The 22,554-nt window shown below is 37.2% G+C and overlaps 1 protein-coding gene across 3 annotated transcripts in view; it reads right to left on the bottom strand.

Annotated features, from left to right (window-relative positions):
• slc10a7 (solute carrier family 10 member 7) overlaps nucleotides 1–22,554 on the bottom strand; it is a 121,044-nt gene that overhangs the window by 12,041 nt on the left and 86,449 nt on the right. For 2 of the 3 annotated variants that reach the window (XM_078406143.1, XM_078406153.1), the window contains 3 exons: nucleotides 15,127–15,292; nucleotides 13,761–13,812; nucleotides 11,441–11,514 (listed from right to left, as the gene is read on the bottom strand). In XM_078406143.1, coding sequence (XP_078262269.1) covers nucleotides 11,441–11,514; nucleotides 13,761–13,812; nucleotides 15,127–15,292 — 292 coding nt within the window. Of the gene's footprint in view, nucleotides 1–11,440; nucleotides 11,515–13,760; nucleotides 13,813–15,126; nucleotides 15,293–18,264; nucleotides 18,350–22,554 lie in introns of those variants that run through there. The other variant, XR_013547707.1, reaches the window with a different exon arrangement.

Here is a 22,554-nt window from a genome sequence, read left to right as displayed (position 1 = left end):
TTCACCCAGAGAGTTGTGAATCTGTGGAATTCTCTGCCACAGAAGGCAGTGGAGGCCAATTCACTGGATGTTTTCAAGACAGGGTTAGATTTAGCTCTACAGGCTAAAGGAATCAAGGGATATGGGGAAAAAGCAGGAACGGGGTACTGATTTTAGATGATCAGCCATGATCATATCAAATGATCGAAGGATCATCGGGCTAAATGGCTCAAAGGGCTGAATGACCTACTCCTGCACCTATTTTTCTATGTTTTTATTACATTTTAAAAATAAACACATTGTTCTAGATTTTGCTCCTGGCAATCTTTGCGTGAATTTCAGTTTGGCTAAATTGATTCTACTTCCACACTTTTGTTATTTCTTACATAAGGTGAGCACTTTCCCAGCAATTTGGCTCATTTGGTTGTTCAAATCAGACTGCTGCATTAAGCCTTTTTCCAAGATATTAGCACATAATCTAACCTACTATTCATATCAAGCCCAATGAAGTGTTTCCAAATAAAGTGGCTTTTTTTTGTTGTAAACCAGCATCTGCTGTTCCTTGTTTCTATGTTTCAACATTAGTGGTCCCACCCCAGTCATTCCTTCTTCTCCCCACTCTGATTCGGCAGAAGTTATAGAAGCTTGAAAGTGCACACCACCAGACTAAGGAACAGCTTCTTTTCCTCTATGATCAGGCTTCTAAACAGTACTTCCATAAACTAGTGTACTGTGAGATTCACCTCTACCCCATTGCAGACATTGGACTTTGTCGATGGAATTGACGTGTTACTATGCTGAGAAACATATTCTGCGCCGTGTATTTTCTCCTTTGCTCTACCTATTGCATGGAGTTTGACTTGACACAGTGCTGGAGTAGCCCAGCGGGTCAGGCACCATCCCTGAGAACATGGATAGGTGACGTTTCAGGTTGGGACCCTTCTTCAGATTATGTTGGCTACTCTTCTGTGGAGTGAACACCAAAAGGTTTTGCTGAAGATTTTCTATGAGTTAGACCTCTGACGTTCATTCAAATAAAGTGATTATGTATGTTTGGAATTAGTTTCAAAAAGCCTGTAACATGTCAAAAATAGAAATTGGCACAGCTGAAGTTGGTTCAAGATTTGTGCATAACAATGGCAACCCCATGTATAATGCAAAGTGTTGGAGTAACTCAGCAGGTTAGGCAAAATTTCAGCATTTGCAGTTCCTTGTGTCCACAGATGAAAGCCCACTATTGGAACACTGCAATTTTGACAACCCACATTTATGCATACGTTGGATAGGGTATTTTTAGAATGAGAGATAATTGCAAGATTTAAGGTGTTTTGTTATTGTGTCACCCGTGCAAATTCACATTTACTTTCACTGTGGAAAAGAAGATTAAAAACAAAATAGCTACTGCAAATGAAGAAGGCCTACAAAAGTACGATAACCTGACAAATGCTCTCTCATTTATATAAGGCAGTGTAGAGTCTCCTGAGTTTTTCTCTTTCCACAACCAAAAACTGACGGTCTAGGGAAACAATGACACAAGTATGGTTTTTAGGTATTCAGGGAATTGGATGGCTGACATATAAAAACAGATGCTTCAAAAGCAGAAATTATATCATGAAATATCATTGGGCATATTTTGGATTAAATGCCAGACAATGTATAGAAAAGACAGGGTAATCCAATGGCAATGTAAGACCTAAAGTATCTGTAAGCACAAGACTACAGTGATGGTATAGTTCAGATTATTTCTATTCAACTGGGCATTTTGGGTTACACCATTCAATGCAGATTAGATAAAATGTGAAGGTAGAGTACAATGCAAAGGTCACAAAGTGGCAAAGGGATTACATTTTATAATTTCCAGGATAATATATGCCCGGTGTATTGCAGATAACACGCAGCCGACATGATGACAGAAGACAGAGAATGAAGATGGAGGGCCGTTTCTCTTACAGGAGATCTGAGACCAGTGGTGTTTTACACCGATCAGTGCTGGGACCTCTGCTGTTTGTTGTATATATAAATGATCTGATGACTTTGTACGTGGTCTGATTAGGAGGTTTGCAGCCTAATTGTACTGTTCTTTGTGCGCACTAATTGTGGAATTCTGTCACGTGTATATTTAAGCGTACCTCCAATATAATAACTATCCAGCATCAACTCAACCTATGTCTTTTCTTAAAATTAATTCCATCTCCAAAGGAATGTAACCAGTAGTCGGGCCGAAACCATCAAAGGTAAAGGTATCCTCTGCATAATACTTCTTCTTCACACGTCTGCAGTTTCACTGGGCCAGGCTGACCCTACAATGCCGCCAGCACAACAGGCCTTTATGGCCAACTGCATTTAAAGCAACTTGGATTTTTAAATTGGCACCAAAACCCGGTGACTCTTGGTCTGAGTTGACTATTTCAATACACTTTGTACTTAATCTGGGATTGTGCTTATGTATAGTGATAATTTATGGAACTGCATGCAAAAATAGAATTTCACTGTGCCTCGGTACATATGATAACAATTGAGCACTTGGACCAATCCATATTTGTTTTCACATAAGATGCAGATTGGGTAAGCGTATAATTACCTCTTATACTGCACATTATCCAACACCTACCCAACTTCTCTTATTATATCCTTATCCTTGTGTCTTTACAAATTTAATTTCTAAGAAAAAACAATGTTCCAGAAAGTGCAAGAGGAAGAAGGCTGTGATGTGCAAACATAGGGTAATATAATTTCACACCATTTTACAATCCAAATTAGAGGATAGGCATATGGTGAAACATAAGGCATGAGTGGCCTGCAGTTTAGAATCAGGCAGGATTACACAGGTATCAACTCATCAGAAAACAAGATCATGAACAACGTCTTCTCCAGAGATGAAGACGATGATTAGACAGTCCACAGAAACAGCATGCACAATAAGATGGTTGGTAGATGCAAAACGCCAAAACAAAAATCAAGGATAACAAAGGAGCCTGATACTAACACAGGAGAGCTTGGAACACATCCTCTTCATCATGGAGACAGTGACAAACTCCTATTGTTCTATTGCAATCCAATGAAGATGCAACATCTGATGACAGATGTCACAATGTTCACAGCAGCACAAAGATCAGCTAGTCCTGCAAGTGGAAGCTTAGACAAATGCCCTTGTGGATTTGTGTGCAACAGGGCTTACAGGATCTCACAACTGTTCATAAACATCAGTCTATTGAATTATTAGCGTTACTGAGACACCATGCCAGTGGTACAATGTATCTCTAAACTAAACTAAATAAACTAAAGTAAATTGACTTTAATCTTCATCACAAAGGACTAGAAGACAAATTTATGCATTGATTGTATAAAATTCTGGTTTGACTACATCCAGAGTAACTTGTTCAACTCTGGATTTTGCACCTCGGAAAAGATTTAATAACCTGAACGGGTGAGCAGAAATGTTAAATCAATACTGTTGCTGAAATGAGTACAGGCATTACCTAGACTTATATTATCTGTATTATAGAAGACTAAAAGCTGATCTAACTGAGGTGCTTAAAGAATTTGATTGCCCGGATGGATAAAAACTGTTTCTTCTGATGGCAGAATCTAACAAATGGGACCAAAATCTTAAAATTATGGCAGTGTAGTTACTGGGTGATATAATATCTGAGGAAGGCATAGCGATAATATTCTAGAGCTAAGCCCAAATGCTTATGATGCATTCCTAATGCAGGATCTTGACCCGAAACATCAACATTTCTTTTCCCCACTCAGATGCTGTTCGACCCACTGACTTCTTCCAGCAGTTTGTGTTTTGCTCTAGATCCCAACACCTACAATCACGTATCTCCTGGAGGTAAAGCCTCACAGCAATTTTGTGGGTGGATTTGCCATTTATGATTAGAAAATCCTATACTGAGCATGATGTGCTGATCCACCAGAGAATTTCTGAACTCTGCAAGTTTGTGCCAAGAGATTCACTCCAGATGGGTGTCTGTTTAGTGGGTAGATTACTGGTAATCATGAACAACAAGCAGTGGGAATTTCATGCCATTATTTTCAGAATACTGATAAAATATAAGTGATCAATAACAACCTTTCCCTTCTTGTGGAAGAATAGTTAGTTTCCATTGCTTTCGATCTACTCTGATCATGAACATAATTTGGAAAGATTGGGAAATTCAGTAAAATGTTTAATTTACTTATTACAATGCTTCAACAGGTTCATACTTAGATAATGACACTTAATAGTTTAAAACAATAGGAGGAATCATTATTAATCAATTAAAAAAATATAGTGAATAATTAGTACACTGAAAAGAAAAATGTAAGTGACTGGTACAGTGAAAAGTTTTTCATGTCCTATCTAGTCAGCGGAAAGACTATACCTGATTATAATCAAGGCGTCCATAGTGTATAGATACAGGATAAAGGGAATAATGTTTAGTGCAAGATAAATTCCAGTAAAGTCTGATTAAAGATAGTCTGAGGGTCGCCAATTTGGTGGATGGTAGGTCAGGACCACTCTTTAGTTGGTGATAGGATGGTTCAGTTGCCTGATAACAGATGGGATGAAACTGTCCCTGAATCTGGAGGTATGCGTTTTCACACTTCTGTACAACTTGCTTGATGGGACAGAGGAAAAAAGGGAGTGTCCGTGGTGAGTTTCGTTCTTGATTATGCTGATGGCCTTTTCGAGGCAGCGTGGAGTTAAGATGGAGTTAATGGAATGGACGTTAGTTTGTGTGATGGCCTGGCCTGTATCCACAGTTCTCTGATTTCTTGCAGTCTTGGATGGAGCTGTTCCCAAACCATGCTGTGATGCAGCTCGATAAAAAGCTCTCTACGGTGTATCTGTAGACGTTGGTGAGAGTAGTTGGGGGCACACCAAACTTCATAAGCCTTACTTAAAACTAAGCATAAGCTAAGCTTTATTGTAGATGATAAAGAAAACCATATTCTTATTAATGGCTTGAGCTATTGGGATATCCAATATTGTAAAATCCATAATTTATAATCACAACAAAATGATGTGATCGGAAAAAAACTGTGAGTGAGGTGTTGTTAATCCAGGAATCATTGTATCTGAAAACCAGTTTTTTATGGTAACTGTTGTAGATGAAGTTTGGAATATCTCTTCAGAAATGTAGGTGTTCATTTTTCCACCTATGTTACAGGTTGTGTACCCAATATGCAAATCTGATCATTAATTCTCTCTCTGAGGGTTTTAATAAGTATGGATAAGTATGGAGCTGATGCAAAATGTAAAGTAAATATGATTCATCTATTTTCCTATTCAGCATCATCATAATTAATTCTCAGTTCATCCCAAAAAGATAAATTGGAAGGGTTTTAGAGAGTTGATTAAAAATGTAGCTGGCATTCAAGGCTAGGACTACAGAGGGGAACAAACTATGGATAACAATTTAGCTCTGGAAACAGAAGTTAAACATACTCAATTATATCATAAATGTTGGAGAAGATTGGACAAGTGTTATTTTGGGTTAGATACGAGTCATTTACAGAATCGTTAAGTAAAGGACGTTTCACAGATAGGTTAAAGGGTCGTTTGAATCTAGTATTTATCATGTTAAATCATATTCATTAGAGTACTTGTGATAGCATTCCAGCTGAACCCAAGCTCATCTGACATTCATCTACTCATCTAGTCCCTGGTATTCATCACACTTACCTATCAACCTGCTGCCGTACAATTGGAAATTCATTTACTAAATCGATAGGAGCAGGATTTGGTGAACGTCTACGAAAACATTTAAATTCGCTGGGAAGGAAGATGCTCCTCTGGAAATAACTAGACTTCCTACATGATCTTCAACTCCCATTTTTAAGGGCAACCAGCAGATTGAATAGGTGAGATGGTTAAGTCGAAAGAACAGTTGCTTTTTAAGCAGAAAATTAATGTAATGCATTAATTTAATGACTTTTGGAAGTGCTCAATGTCTTACAAAGTAAAGAAAAATCTAAAATTATTTAAATTTAAATTATGTGTGAATTACTGAGTTGGCACACAAGATGATTGGTGTTCCCATTTTTACAAACATGGAATTATCTTGTATGGTGTTACTTCCAGTGAATAGCAGCAGGTTGACTGTACGAAATAAAAACACCAATATAGACATTAAACCTGAGTTATACACAGTCTATAGAAGTCTGTGTATACTGAGCTGTTTAAACATATAAAACAAAATTCTCTCATCTTTATAGTAAAGTGTTGAGAAAATAGGGCAACATGATATTAGGACATAAATAAAATTTAACTGTTCTAATTCAATACCTTTACCTTCATTGAGACTGAGATTAGAATTTTTGTATAACATATAAATACATTTTTGTATCTTCATTTTAATTGGAGGTATTTATTCACAAAATTCAGACTGAGGAAGGGTCTCGACCGGAAACGTCACCCATTCCTTCTCTCCCGAGATGCTGCCTGACCTGCTGAGTTACTCCAGCATTTTGTGAATAAATACCTTCGATTTGTACCAGCATCTGCAGTTATTTTCTTATACTTCATTTTAATTGGTTCTCTATCAATGTATTTTACTCCCGAAGCAAATCAGCCATCTCCAAAACATGCTGATCTAATTATGTAATTCGCACTGTATTTGTTTTGGACCAAGTGATCATGCCTTTAATTATGTCTGGTAAAACAGAGGCACCATACTTGTAATGTCTGTGTTTTCACTAACACAATCAAACCATTCCTGAGTAAAACAAAAGATACACTTAATAATGTTATGATAAAGTAAATAAAGTAATATAATTTTATAATGTAATTATATTATATTCTGAAATGGGTACAAATATGACCATTCCTTCAGAATGATTTTAGTTAAAAAATCCCTCTGAAATACTGTGTGGAAATATGTCATATATCACAACAATTTATGACTTTTTCATTTTACATTATTTTTTTTAAGTAATTTCTATACTGAGCACTGACTGAACTGAACAGAGAGGCAGTCACAGGGGAAAACTCCACCATTTTTAAATAAAGCAGCATCATCATTTGATTTTAACAGAATTCAAGTGCTTAGGACATTTGAAGTCCCCAGAAACATCACTGACCTCTATCTACACAACTGCCCTCTACAAAGTAATTTCATATTGTGAATGGATATTTATGAGGTTGGAACTGAAAAACCCAGTGCCACAATATTAACTGAGCTACAATGAACACTACATATTCCCATTAGGACACCCTCCTCTTGTTCAACAAACTCTTGGGAGCTTAAACAAGTAGGATTTCCAACCGAACAATGTCAAGCCATAGCTCAATGTCAGGTTCAATGCGACATTCTATGATTAAGGGTCAAATTGTCACCTCATCCGCTATCAATCAATGAAAATGTAATCTGGCAAATAATCTAATGAAGGCAATGAATCAAACTGAATTTCACTTAAAAAAAATCATTAAAGTGATTTTATGCTCCATGGTGTTGATATTCACTACAAATTTACATAGAAACTAAATACAGCAGATTACAGATGAATATGTTGCATTTAAATTAGCTTTCTCTAACACTTCAAGTTAAAAGTGTTTCGAAACAGAAAATGCCTGCTTGCTTATAGATGAACTGGCTTTCATATTAGTCTAATTAAGTGAAAAATAATTTTTCATACAATTACAGTGATTATGACATATCCAATTATCTAAATGATGTCATTTGCAACCAGTGACCAACTGCTATCATGCACTGGGTTTTTAAAAGATCATAGTAAATCCTCGTAATTATTTTTCCTCTAATTTTCTTATCCAATTACTATTTCAGTATCCATGTTTTCTTGCTACATAACTGGTTATGCCACCAATCATATTCCAAAAGAGATCTGTTGATAAACCAGGAACATGTCCTGCTGAGCTAAGATTTTCATTGAAAAAGAGACAATCTCAGTGAATATCAAAAAAGGCATTTATTTAAAATAGACACAAAATGCTGGAGTAAATCAGCATCTCTGGAGGAAATGGATAGGTGACATTTTGGGCCGGGACCCTTCTTCAGACTTTTTGTTATATTTAGCTCTCGCTCCTCCTTGGGAAGCTGACTAATGGACAATAGGTTGAACAGTGACAAGGATAGTAAACTCTGAGACATTATTCCTCTGTATTCTAGAAGCTGACATCTATTAACAAATGTGAAATGGTTCCTAGGTACACTGTACAACAAATGTGCAAGACTTATTCATTTTTGATCAGTTTCTAGCCTGCTGGTTTCCTCTGAGGTTATCAAAAAAAAATGATGGAGTGGTAAATAACAGTGCCATCATTTCTCAGAATGACCTTGTTACCATAAATCAGAAGCGGATGTTTGCAAATAATTGCACAATGTTCAGTACCATTTACAGCTCCTCGGCAAATGAAACAGCTCAAGTCTGAATTAGGCAATATTCAGGCTTGAAGTTTCAAGTAACATTTACACAGGCAAAGTCCCTCTCCAACAAGAAAAAGTCCAACTACCCACCTGTGACAATCTACTGTACCACCATCAATACTGAGTCTCTCACCATCACCATCCTTGGGTAGAAAGGGGGTGGGCAGCAGGGGGCTTATGATTGACCTGATCTCAAGTAGATCTGCCACGTAAATACTGTGGCTATAACAACAGATCACGGAATGGGTATTCTGCAGCAAATGACTCCAAGGCATGGTCAGGGTACTTTGCAGTTGCCTGTTTATGTGATGCATTAACATCTCTCAAGAACTTTGACCACCATTCAGGCCACAGCAGCCCATATGATTGGCACCCCATCAATAACCTTTGGAGAAGAAACTTCCTCCTCCTAACAGTGCCTGACAGTTCATCAGCGATCACGATTATGTCAGAAAAGCAAAGCTTTCACCTGAACAATTGATTGTAGAATCACTTAACTTGTCTTTTGAATGCTTCTTCTGTTACTTAGCTTAGTTTAATTTAGTTTAGTTTAGAGATACAGTGCGGAAACAGGCCCTCCGGCCCACCAAGTCCGCACCGACCAGCGATCCCCGCGCATTAACACTATCCTACACACACTAGGGCCAATTTACACTTATACCAAAGCCAATTAACCTACAAATCTGTATGTCTTTGGAGTGTGGGAGGAAACGGAAGATCTTGGAGGATCCCACGTGGTCATGGGGAGAACGTACCAACTCCGTATAGAACAGCACCCGTAGTCGGGATCGAACCCGGGTCTCTGCCGCTGCACGTGTTGTAAGGCAGCAACTCTACCACTGCGCCACCCGTAGCATGCGTGCAATCTTACATTGGAGCTCAATGACCTATTTTAGGTATGGCTGGTAATGATTCAGTGAGCTCTCCTACACTCTTCACTGAATCAAGATTGGTCTTCTGTCTCGGCGATAACCGTTGAAGCCAGTAATTACAAGGCGTTGAGTTTACTGGTTTATGTGGAGTAGAATTCTGCTGATAATGATGATCTTTACTGCCTTTTTGTCCACTTTTGGGCAGCTACGTCCATTCTAAATCTCTCATTTAGTGGCAGTGGTATCACATAGCATGATGAAGAGTATGAATACGAGATTTTGGCTTCACAAGGTTAGAGCAGTGATTACTTTTATCAATAATTTCATAGACAGATACACTGGTGACAGATTGGTGTGGATGATGACAAGTAGACTTTTTCTCACATTGAGCCTCATACCACCTGCTGCAGGCATAGTTTGATCTTGGCCAGCTCAGGTAATAGTTTGAGACATTCATGGCGATGGACATTACAGACCCCTCACCCAAAGTTCATTGTTATGGTGCCACTCTTAGCTCTTCTCCTAAATAGTCATCAACATGCATTCATACTGATTTGGAAAGCTTGATAGGTGACAATCAACATGTCCTTTGCCGATGTCTGAGTGGAAGGTTTGAGGATGAATGTTACTTTTGAGAACTCCGAGTACTTCCTCTTGAGTGCATACCTCTACGTTGTCATTTCTGGGTTCTGTCCTGGTGGTTGGTCAATATATTCCCAGGCCTTAATGAGGAAGAAAATATCTACTAAAATGCAATCAGAAGCTCCATCTTGATCTGAGCTGTTTGAGTGATGGACTGGATATCTTCCGTGTTTCAGGTAAGACCTACTTTCTTTAGGTTGTGGTTAGGGAGAGGTTGGGCCTCAGGTACCCTTCTTCAATGTTACAATGTCCCATTGTTCAGGGAAGCAAGGTGCCCACTCCCAATACCAACCCATTGCTCAAAGCAAAAGCTTCTTTAAATCTGCCCCACTGCTTGATGAGGAATTTCCTACTGAAAACAAACGTTTTAAGTGTTCCTTTAAGCTGTTACACTTTATGTTTGTCCTTTGTGCTCAACTTTCAAAATAATGTGCAATTATCAGTTCTAAAACAGAATTGTGAATCTACAATTCACAAATAGTATCAGCATGCCATTATTGTTTCATCTGGACCCATATCTAATATAGATTGAAAGTTTTTGGCAGAGGATTTATAGAGGATGTGAAGTAAAACTTATTTAATCAGGAATTATTTATGATCTAGAATTTGTTGCTTACCGAACTGATGCAAAAATTTAATCATGGCTTTCGAAAGGAAACTTGGTTGGTACAACTGAGAATAATTTGCAGGGCTAAGCGGAAAGAGTGTTAGATTGGGTAATATTTCACTGTAAGGATCTGTGTTGAATTACCTTCTTCCATACTATAACATTTCTATAATTTCCACATATAACATGTTTTGTACCAATGAAGTGAAAATAAAGAGAATACCTCATTGCTCGCTATTTATTGACTTTATAATAAGTTGGTAAGTTACAATTTAAATTATTTAGTTGAAATGTTATGAATATTTTCAAAATGAGGATAAATTCATCACATCCGCTCTACAGGAATTCACTTATTCTGTCAATACATCGCCTTTGCTGACAATTGCTTCCCCATCTCTTTTTCATTACTTGAAAGTAGCGTAAGAGACCACTATTTAACCTTTCATAACCACAGAACTCTCAAGATAATTTGTGGTCAATTAAATATTTCTGAGCTACAGCTCAAATGTGTGAAGTTGTGCCTGTCAATTCGCTTACAGGATGCTTAACCATAACAGCTAATGATCAGATCATTTGTTTTGGTCTTCCAATGAGAATGGCACGTTTACAAGTCCATATCACATAATGAACGTGACTCTGGGATTTGAGAGGAAATTAGAGTGCGTTCCAAGGAAAGATTCATACTCAAGAAGATTTCCTCAAAAGAATATCAGTTACAATGTTTGAGCAACCAAATCAGAACATATAATATTCAATATAAGTGCCTAATACTAATCAATAATTAGTCCAGGTAACATGGACAGATTTCAAAATCACCAGTGTACTTTGTTATTCTACATTGTTTAAAAATAATTGTGCACACTGAATTGGATATTATCAATGATTTTGAATTATAGAAATAAGTACTATATTTAAGAACAGATTGTATTGCTGACATTGCCTTTCCTTAAATTAGATTTACTTACCAAGAGTCAGTGATTTATGCGTGGAACAGAATATAATGGCAACTGTGTCTGCAGCTGTAAAACCTGACATTTTTCTGAAAGAGAAGTTGTATATATATTTATTTTAACAAACTGTTACAGTATTTTTAATGTAAATATCACAGAAGCATTGAAATATGCAGTAAATAAGTTAATTTGGCCTATCATACCCATGCTATCCAATGTAAGAGCTACAACAGCAAATTTCACATTTGTTTTGTAGTCTTATATCTAAATAATATATCAAGTGTTCATTCAGGTTTTTTTTTACATATGTTAAGGGCAACGTGGTCTATATCATATCAGGTAATGAGATCAAAATTGCCATTATCGTCTGGATTAACGCATTTCTCCTTATTTCCCTCTAATTTTCCTAACCAAATCTATATGTTCTGAGCACCTGGCTTTTAAAGAAAAGGGCCTTTATATCCACTCTTTTATGGCATCTCATACATTGACATACCACAATTAAACCTTCCCCAGACATCTCTTCAAGAGAGAATTCCTCCTTGGCTAATCTTTCCACATAGGAAATTCCTGGAAAATTCCTGCAGAATCTTTTCAGTTCACACTTTTGCGCTTTCAGGTTCTTCTTGAGATATTGTGATCGTATGCAATATCTTTGTCATGTTTTATACTGTTCTATCTTGACCTATTCTTGTATTCTGAAGGAAATCACCTACTAAGTCTTCAGTTTGTATTCATTTTCAGAGTAAGAAAATTGGGTCTGAGGTAATTATGTTTAACTTAAATAAAATTTAATAACAATAGAATAACAGTAGAATGTAGGAAAGAACTGCAGATGCTGGTTTAAATCGAAGAAACAAAATGCTGGAGTAACTCAGCGGGACAGGCAGCATCTCTGGAGAGAAGGAATGGGTGACGTTTCGGGTCGAGACTCTTCCTCACACAATAAAAGAATAACAGTAGTGTTGGCCAAAGATGACTGGGCAGATAAGTTAGCAGGAAAGACAGGAAGAAAGCAGCAGAATTTTGAGGAGATATATCCTAGCAAGGTGGACAGATTTTAAGGAACGGATAAATCAACCATTACTAGCCAAGGAAGTTAAGGAAGGTGTTCAGTTGAAAGAGAAAACAAAATGAAGTAGAAGTTAGTGGTACATCCGAAGACTGGAATAAATTCAAGATCTAGCAAAGTAGGAAAACAAGATAAAAAGAAAAGAAACCACGAGGGCAACAAATGAGTATTAAAACAGACTATAAGAGTTTATTGAAATGTTTTCAAGGAAGATAGAGGTCCAGATATACATGAGCCTTTTGACAATGAAGATGGGGAAATAAATATGCGGATCAAAGTGGTGGCTGAGGTGTTAAACAGTTCTGGTGTATTTGTCAATATATTAGAAGATAATACAAACAACACATTAATACTGAATAATGCCAGGAGGAATGAAATATCATCACTATCACTGGAGAAATAGTTAAACTAAAATAAACTAAGAGATAAACTAATGGGGCGCAGGGCTAATAATCTTCTCAACCCAAATGCTTACATCCTAGGATCCCAAAAGAAGTGGCCATGAAGATAGTGGATGCATTAGTTATAATCCTCAAAAAAGTCTTCGGATTGTGGAGAAGTATCAGGAGAATGGAAAACTGCTAACGTGACAACCCGATTAGAAAAAGAAGAGAAACAAAAAGCGGGCGATTATCAATATCTATTGTTGGAAAAACCAGAATAAATTATCATGGAATTAATAGAAGCACATTTGAAAATCTTGATCTAATCAAGCAGAATTAGGATGGCTTATCATATCATATCATATCTATACAGCCGGAAACAGGCCTATTCGGCCCTCCAAGTCCGTGCCGCCCAGCGATCCCCGCACATTAACACTATCCTACACCCACTAGGGACAATTTTTACATTTACCCAGCCAATTAACCTTCATGAGGAGAGATTATGTCTGATCAATGTATTGCAGTTTTTTTGAGGTGCCCTCAACTGGAGTGGATGTATGGGCTAAAAGATTCTTCATCAGAAAGAATGAGCTTTGACCTAAAACAGTAACTCTCTCTTTGTACAGATGCTGCCTGACCTGTTGAATGGTTCCAATATTTCTTTGAGCTTGGAGAGATATTGATAGGTTAAATAAGGCAAAAAGTTGACATAGTATTATATATGAAAATGTGAAGAAGAAAAAAGCAAAATAATACTATTAATTCGAAAAAAAGTGCAACATGATTTAGAGATAATTTTGCATAAAATCCAGAAAGCGAGCATATGTGCGATAGTTGATAGGAAAGGATAAATATACAGTCATAAAATACAATCACCCACCTTGTAGAGATGAAAAAAGTTAAAAACATGAAACTCAGCTGAAGGGAAAATACTGAAAGAAAAATGAGAATAATATTTAATTTTATTCAAAAATACAGAATTGTTTTCACAGTGCATATAATTTATAATCCAATTAGATTGAGAAGTTGAGATAACCACCTTATACAGGTTTGTTCAATATTTCCGGTATTTTAAGCTTGTAATTATCAAATCTTTAAGTATAATTTTCAAGCACAACGTTACGATGTCAATATTAATTGTTATTTGCATTTTATTGCCATTATTGTGGGTTCTCTATGTGAATATTAAACATCATTATAATAATCCACTCTACATTTTCAAACATATTTATATGATTTTACAATGAAAGTTATTAAAGTAAAAAAATGAAACAGTCATATAAAATAGTTTATTTAAAAAAACCTTATCTGGCAATTAATCTGTACCACCACTATACTCAACATCCATTTCTTTTATTTTCCTTAAACTGTGTACTGCCCGGCATTTCAAGTAATTTATAACAGAAGTCTCACAACAAATTATTACATTTGCAAGAAATTTGTACGATAAAATGAAGCCAATTTAAAACAAAAATCCTATGTTACAGAATACTTTTTTTAAAAAAAATCATTGGAAAATATATATATTTGAAAACTGTTGTTTCTGACATGTTATTGTAACCCCCTAATCACAAATTACTTCCAGACATTTTTATTCAGAATGAGTTCAGAATTTTTATAGTCCCGATACCTCCTCCCTCCACTCCATCCAAGGACCTCGACAGTCCTTTCAAGTGAGGCAGTGGTTCACTTTAAGTAACCCTTGCTTTTCCTCTCTCTCCCTCCCTTCTCCCTCTGTTCTCTGATTAGTTTCACTGTCCTTCTGATTCATTTTATTGATTGTATGCCTCCTTGTCACCTTCCCCTCAGCTAACACTGAACCATTCTACATTTCCTTATAATCGTCTGCTTTGATCTGTCATTTTCACACCTCAACCGTTCATATCTCTAGACTCCCTCGCCCCTGACTCTCAGATTGAAGAAGGGTTTCAACCCGAAATGTCACCCATTCCTAGGGTTTTCTGCATATTGGAAAGAAAATATCATCTCCATTGTTAGCCTTTTATAAGCAAAATAAGATTAACATCTGAAAAAATGTCTTCTCTGATTTTTTAAACATTACAGCTAACAGCTATGCTCTAAGAAGGTGACACAACAATACGGAGGTTATGGCACCATATATACAGGCCATACATTACATCGCTTTATTGCATAATTTAATCTTGGATAACTCCAAGCAATAATTTATTTGCCAGCAGAAATGAATGAATAATATAAATTATTGCTCAATCTTATAATTTACTTACTTATAAAAACAATTAATATAAGACTAAATGTATCTAGGTCAATTTTCGGAGTGGAGAATGTGTCACAAAATGTTGAATATATGATCATAAGGAGCACACAGCTACTAATTGCACCAAATGGTGGTTTATTTCGTTCCAGCCAATCCTTGATGTATTGTCGAACAATCTATGGAAAAGGAAATTAGCAGATTATGTTGTTGTTGGGTAGACAAGTCAAGTTGGGCATCACAAAATAAATATGAGAGTAGAATGGCATGAAGGATATGGACCAATTCCACTGGTGAATACAATGGATTTCAAAACTTTCAAGCCATACAACTGTTCTTATGGGTGCAGGGGAATTCTGAGTACATTATAAACGACATTTAAACCCATTCTTAATTATAGCAAATGCTCTTTACCAGTTGCCACAGAAATATATCCATTGAGCTGGTCTTAAAGTTGTATTCTTTACTTGCAAAAATGCTGGGGCATTAGGCTGGGAAATATAAAACTCTAATGTACAGTAAACCCTCATTTTAAGGAGGTTATGGCACCATATATACCTTATAACCCTTTATAACAAACTTCAGGTATAGCGGATGAACCTGCCGGCGTCACCCTGCCTCACACCACCATCCCAGCCCCAGCTTCCGACGCCACCCCCAAGTCGTAAAGCACACCAGCGAGCCCTACGCGAATTGTCTAGCATAAGGAGTATTCAATCTAAACACCAACCCATTGAAGTTAAGTTTCCAGTGTCACAATATTCATGAAAGATTCATTATCAAGTGTGAACTGTCTGTGAACTAAACAATGAGGCTGCATGGTGCTGTGTAACAGTCTGAAAAAGAATGCAGTTTGACCATACAATTTGGTTTAGTTTATATGTTAATGCCAACTATATTTAAATTTAAATTCCATTCATCTTACTCCACTTCTGCCACGTTTCATTCTTAATTAAGATTTAATATAACACTGTGGTAATTTAAAAATGCATGAAAGGCAACACACCAAAAAAAAGATGATTAATACATGAAAAGAGCAGACACACTCTCAAGATGTATAAAATGTTTACAACTATGCTCTCATATTGGCTTATATATATATATTTTACATTATTAGAAATTCTCATCAACATTCAACAGAGAACAACGTGTTGCACATCAACTTAATGAGTCAGAGTTTCTTTCTACATCTGTGTGGAAAATCCAAAATTGCCGAGTTATGCCGAAAAATGTCCGTAATTGCAAGGAAAATTGCTGATATGTCCTTCTAAAATTGCACCAATATTTCATTTCTGGGCTAACATAGGTATGTATTTGACATCTCAAGCTGTTTCACAGGAGCCATTCCTGAAGAAAATTTGGCACTGATCTCTTGAAGGGATTACCTCTCTTTGGTCAAATACAGATTTTAAAGAGTATCTTAAGAGAGACAAGATAGATTTAAACAGAGATTAAGAGAGGGACTTCTGGAGCCGAGCACCTCAGCAGGCAACCGTTTCCAACAATGGTGCATAGAATAAAACCATGGTTGCATGAGGACAGAAATTGCAACAGCAAGAGAGAATTAGATTTAGCTCTTGGGGCTAAAGGAATCAAGGGATATGGGGAAAAAGCAGGGACAGGATTTTAGATGATCAGCCATGATCATATTGACTTGAATGGCCGAATGGCCTACTCCTGCACCTATTTTTCTATGTTTCTAAGATCTCTGGTGTAAGCAGAGCTGGAAGAGATTAAAAGCCATGACCAGGTAAAGAACTAGGATTAGAAATAATTGAAAATTCAAAACTGAGGTTTTGTCAGACTGGGAGCCCAAGGAGGAGTGACGGGAGAACAAATGACTCAGGATGCTTTATCTGTCGCATTCATAGTATGTAATCATATCTGGAGAGCCAGCATTTATGGCCCTTTAGGAAGGGGAATAGAGCCAACCTCTCGAACTGCAATCTTTCTGGTGAGGGTACTCCCAGTGCGGCAAGATAGGAAATTCCTGGATTTTGATTCAGCAATAATAAAGACAAGATGGCATGTTATTCGGTACCTGGGTGTTTTCAGGTGCCTACTATTTTGCCTTTCCAGGTGGTACAGGTCATCTGGTTGATCAGATTTGTGTGCTAGTTCCTGAGGAAGGTTGAGCAGTAGTACTCTTTTATTTGTTTAAACACCTGTCAAACATGGTTCCTTGTATATATGTTGAAGAGGCCAGTATCAGAATTTATCGTTGCTGATCAATTAATATTATATTTATTATATTTAATATGTTTGGATGGTTGAAGTGCATACAGAATTGCCAGTTGCCAATTATGCAATTATTCGGTTGCAGGATCTTCACACAACAAATGTTTTTTTGAGATTTCAGCAGCACGCTTTGGGCCACATTGTCAGTGGCATCACAGAAGTCAACGTAGATGGCTTCTGTCTTCAAGCCATCTTAAAATCTGGCCTCAAGATGGCAGTGACAGTACCTACTTGAAGCAGCTATACCTGTGTGAAAATCTGTTGAGAAGGAATGACTGTTTTTAGGCTGGGGCTCAGTCTGCTTAAATGGGGTCATTCCAAGCATTAGATTTCATTGAGAGCATGGTGTCAGGACAGCAGCTGCATGGATAATCAAATAATTTCCCTGGCTAAACAATCTTGAATTGATGCAAGATTGTAATGTTGGTAAACAAATCTGCTAGCCACTTCCTGCCCTTTACTCTCATGCTCACCAGAACTTTCACAGATTCTTTGGGAAGAACATAGCAACTTAAGTGTGGTTCTAAAGTTTTCAAATTTGAAACTCGGAGAATTAACGATTTTGGCTAGGCAATCAATCCCGAATTACTTGGGTTATAATGCAAGTAGTAAAAAGCCATCAGTTAATTTACAAGACGCACAACAACAACTTCCAAAGGCCTTCCAACCACACATAGTTATGATCTCTACCACCTAGAAGAGCAAGCATTACTGGCACATAAGAACAATGCAACTGTTTTAACTTGCGGGCCGAACAAAATTAGAGATCTCCAATATTAGATACTGAGATTTAACTATCAGGAATTCAAATAAACAATTTGCAATTATAGGGCATGAAGGGGAAAAGAGAATATTGGCACTGGATCAAAATCCTGGATTTTTAAACTTTTACTGCACAGTGGAAGTGCCTTACCATGAGGAGTGAATGGTTCATGGCAGCAACTCTTCTCTACCTTCTCAAGGGCAAATAGGAATGGGCATTAACTGCCAAAAATGCCCTGTGAATAAATACAAATAAAATGAATCAATAATTTCAGAGAATGTAGAACTAGAGGAGATAGCAGAATGGTAGCCAAATGACTTAAAGGGATAAAGTGCTTCAGCAGGGTAAAAGGATAGCCGCTGAAGTGTCAGAGGCTTGGAAATGGGATTAGTGCTTGGTCCACTACGACTCACAGCTTGTGCTAATGATATAGACTTTGGAATCAAAATCTTGCCCTGCACATCTCCTTTAAACTTTGTTCCTCTCACCTTGAAGCTATGCTCTAGTCCTTGACATTTCCATCCTGGGAAAAGAGTTGTGACTGGAATCTCCTATCCCTATGGCATTAACGCCATTACAGAAATCTGACTAAGATTGGCAGCTTAATGTTCCAGGGCACAGTTGAGATAGAGGCAGGCATAATGGCAGTAGTCTGTGATGACGTTGCTGAAGGATTTCCAGTGAGACTGTGTTGGTGGAGCTGAGAAGCAAAAAGGGGATGATCACCTTATTGGGATTGTACTATGGGCCCTAAATAGTCAATGGGAATTAGAGGAACAAATATGCCGTTAGATTGAAGACAGTTGAAAGACTAATAAGGTTGTTTATTAGGGGGATCTTAACTTTTCTAATATTGATTGGGACTGGTAGTGCAAAGGACTTAGATGGGGTGGAATTTGTCAGTATGTTCAGGAAAGTTTCCTTAGGCGATATGTAGATGGCTGGGTAAGTGGGCTGAAGAATGACAAATGGAATTTAATTCAGATAAATGCGTGGTGATGAATTTTGTAAAGTCAAACCAGGGTAGGATTTTTACAGTGGGGCCATGGGGACTTTTGTAGAACAGAGGGATCTAGAAGTACAAATACATGCTTCCCTGAAAGTGCCATGACAGGTGGAAAGGATGTTGAAGGTGGCTTTTGGCACATTGGCTTTGATCAGTCAAAGCATTGAGTGTAGATGTTGGGATGTTATGTTGCAGTTGGTTACGCTGTTGGTGAGGCCACACAAGAAATATTGTATTCCAGTGTAGGTCACCCTGCCTAAAGGAAAGATGCCATGAAGCTGGAAAGAGTGCAGATAAGATTTTCGAGGATGTTACCAGGACTCGAGGGACTGAATAATGGGGAGAAATTAGACATACTGGGATTTTGTTCCTTGGAGCATAAGAGACTGAGGGAGTGATCTTGTAAAGATGCATAAAATCATGAGTGGCATAGATAGATGAATGCACAGTCTTTTACCCAGGGTTGGGATTCATGAATTGCAGGGCATAGGTTTAAGGTGAGAGGGGGGGAAATTTAATAGGAACTTAAGGAGCAACTTTTTCCACAAAGTGGGATATGGAAGAACTGTCAGAATAAGTGATTGAGGCAGATACAATAACAACATTTAAAAGTCATTTGTACAGGAAAGGTTTAGAGACATATGGGTCAAATATGGGCAAATCGGACTAGCTTAGATGGACACGTTGGTCGCATGAATGAGTTGGGCTGAAAGGCCTTTACCATGCCATATGATTCTATGACTTACTCTTGCTGCAGAGATAAGCCCTTACTTCAAACAGATATTTATTTTGGCCAACAAACACTTAATCCCTGAAGGTGTGATCCCCAAATATTAACCAGTATTAAAAAAAGTGCTGCAATTTTTATAGGCTTGCGAGAACAAGCTCATCTGTAAATATTGGAAAATACCCTGTAACTGTACTAATAGTTGCTTATTGCAAACAAATCCATCATAAGATCTTTACTCAGGATTACAGAGGAATAAGAAGATAAATGTAAATTATTTTTATGTCTTATATATTCTGGAAAATTGAACAAAGACATGTGCTGCAGTCTACAAATATCTCTTATAATCCCTATTGAAGCTTATATGTGTGAATTTCTATTTTGTCCTTTAAAGATTGAAAGAAATTAAGTTTCTCTATGAAATAGGAAATGGCTAAGGACTGCTTTGAATACTAATCTAATTATTTTAGAGATGTGGAACACCCCAAAGATAATTCAGATCTCTTCTTGTTATGTCATGAAGTCATTCGAAAAATAAATTAAAAGCAAGCTGTCACACAAACCAAAGGAAGTGAAATTGCACAAATAAGAATAAATAAAATATGAAATTAATGTCATCATGATATAATTGGCTACCACTGCATTTTATTAATTAATGTATGAGTTGTTTTAAGATGTTGCATGTATATATTTATATTTCCCTAAAAAAAACTAAATCTTTTTTTACACTATTTTGATACATATGAAAAACTCAGATTCACTTCTACCTGCCTTGAACATCCTCCACATCTCTCAATCAGACCCTTCAAAAAACCTTCAATTAAAGGGCAACAACTCGGTGATCATAGAATTTTTCTTAGCACAGAATGATACCATGCCATTTTTCTTGATATGATACCAGAATGATACCATACCATTTTTCTTAGCACAGAATGTGTCCAGCCTGGCTAAAAATTTAACTATTTAGCTTACTTCTAGCTCTTGGACTGTAGAACAGTGAAAGCTGTTCAAGGTATCTTTTGGATATGATGAAGGTTTCTACCTCCACACACTTTTTGGATGAAAATATTTATAATCCTTACAATAATTCCTTATATCCCCTCTGTCAGGAATAAAGATTGTTCCTATTCACCCTGTCTACCCTGCCTCATAATTTCTGACATCCTAGTTAAACGTCTCCTGCATTTCCCCAATATTCTCTTTTTATTTACACATTTCCAGCAATTGTTATATTCTGCACCTCATTGTTGCAGCAATGCTTACTATTTGTCTCTGCTGATCTCATTCACCTCATTCCACTTACTCTCCTCCATGTTCTCAGACTAGATTAAGAAAAAAAATTCAGTCCTCTCTCCTAAACGACATCACCAACATTTGTGTCTTCCAGGTGGAGCAGCAATTCACATGCATTTTTTCCAATTTAGTGATGCGCCCAAGCTGTTGACTAACTATATCGATTGATTGGATGAGAACGTTAAGCACAATATAACCCTTGTTGCTGATGACATTCTGGGTGGCAGTGGAAGCTTGTGAAGAGGATGTAGGGACCAGGGATATAGACACGTTTATGAAGCGATAAAGGCGTGGCAGATATATAACATGGAAAATTTTGAGGTCATCGGCTTTGTTAAGAAAAATGGGCTGTATTTTTATAAATTATGAGAATCAGAAAAGGGTTGTTGTCCTGCGTGTACTTTTATGTTTAAAGATGACATACAGTTACATAACATACACATGTTGTTTTTTTATTGCAGGAACAAAGATATCCTACTGCACAAAACAGGGTCTTGGTGAAACTGCTCCTGGGATATTGTGTAAAGGTCTGGTCTCCCTGCTGAAGCACAGCTTTACCCAGGGCCATTGAAGTACAACATAAGGCTATTCCATGGACTAGGGGTACTTTCTAGCGAGGAAAAAATAGGCAATCTGGTCAAAGAATATAGAAGAATGAAATGATTTCAATGAATATAAAACATTCCTACAGAGCTACAGTAGAAAAGACAAACTTATGGATGATGTTTCACTTAACTAAAGTGACACGAACTAGGGGGTCGCAATGTCAAAATAACCAGCATCTGATCTCCAGGTCATTCCATGCTGTACTGCACAGGATCAGAAGTCTAGAACATGCTGACAGACACACTGCAGCATGCAGGTATTTCCCAAGGATCTTGTTTGGCTAGTCATCAGCGTGATGCAGCTCATTATTAAATACCTGTCCATGATGCTTCAGCGTTTTTTGGCCTTTTTTATTTAACTTTTGGTTTAATGATTAGTTAAAAATTGGTACACAGTATATTTCTGAAATAATTATATATTTTGTGCTAATTATAATTTAGGGGTAGCTGGTAGAGCAGCTGCCTCACAATGTCAGAGACTCAGGTTCGATCCTGAGTTTTGGTGCTGCCTGCGTGGAGTCTGCAGGTTTTCCCTGTGGCCACATGGGTTTCTTCCAGGTGCTCCGATTTCCTCCCAAGTCCCAAAGACATGCGGAATTGGAGGTTAATTGGCCATTGTAAATTGTACCGAGTGTGTACGGAATGGATGCAAGTGCAAGATAACATTGAATAAGTGTGAAAGGGTGATTGATGTTCAGCATGACCTTGGTAGACTGAAGGGCCTGTTTCCATGCTGTATATTTCAATCAAAAAATAATTATACTTATAGAAAGATTACCATGACTTAAATAGTTATTTGGAGTTCTTAA

Source organism: Rhinoraja longicauda, chromosome 1 (genome assembly GCF_053455715.1).
Source record: "Rhinoraja longicauda isolate Sanriku21f chromosome 1, sRhiLon1.1, whole genome shotgun sequence".
Classification (NCBI taxonomy): domain Eukaryota; kingdom Metazoa; phylum Chordata; class Chondrichthyes; order Rajiformes; family Arhynchobatidae; genus Rhinoraja; species Rhinoraja longicauda.
The sequence above is the reverse complement of the archived record's forward strand: the minus strand, read 5'-3'. Positions and strand labels throughout refer to the sequence as shown.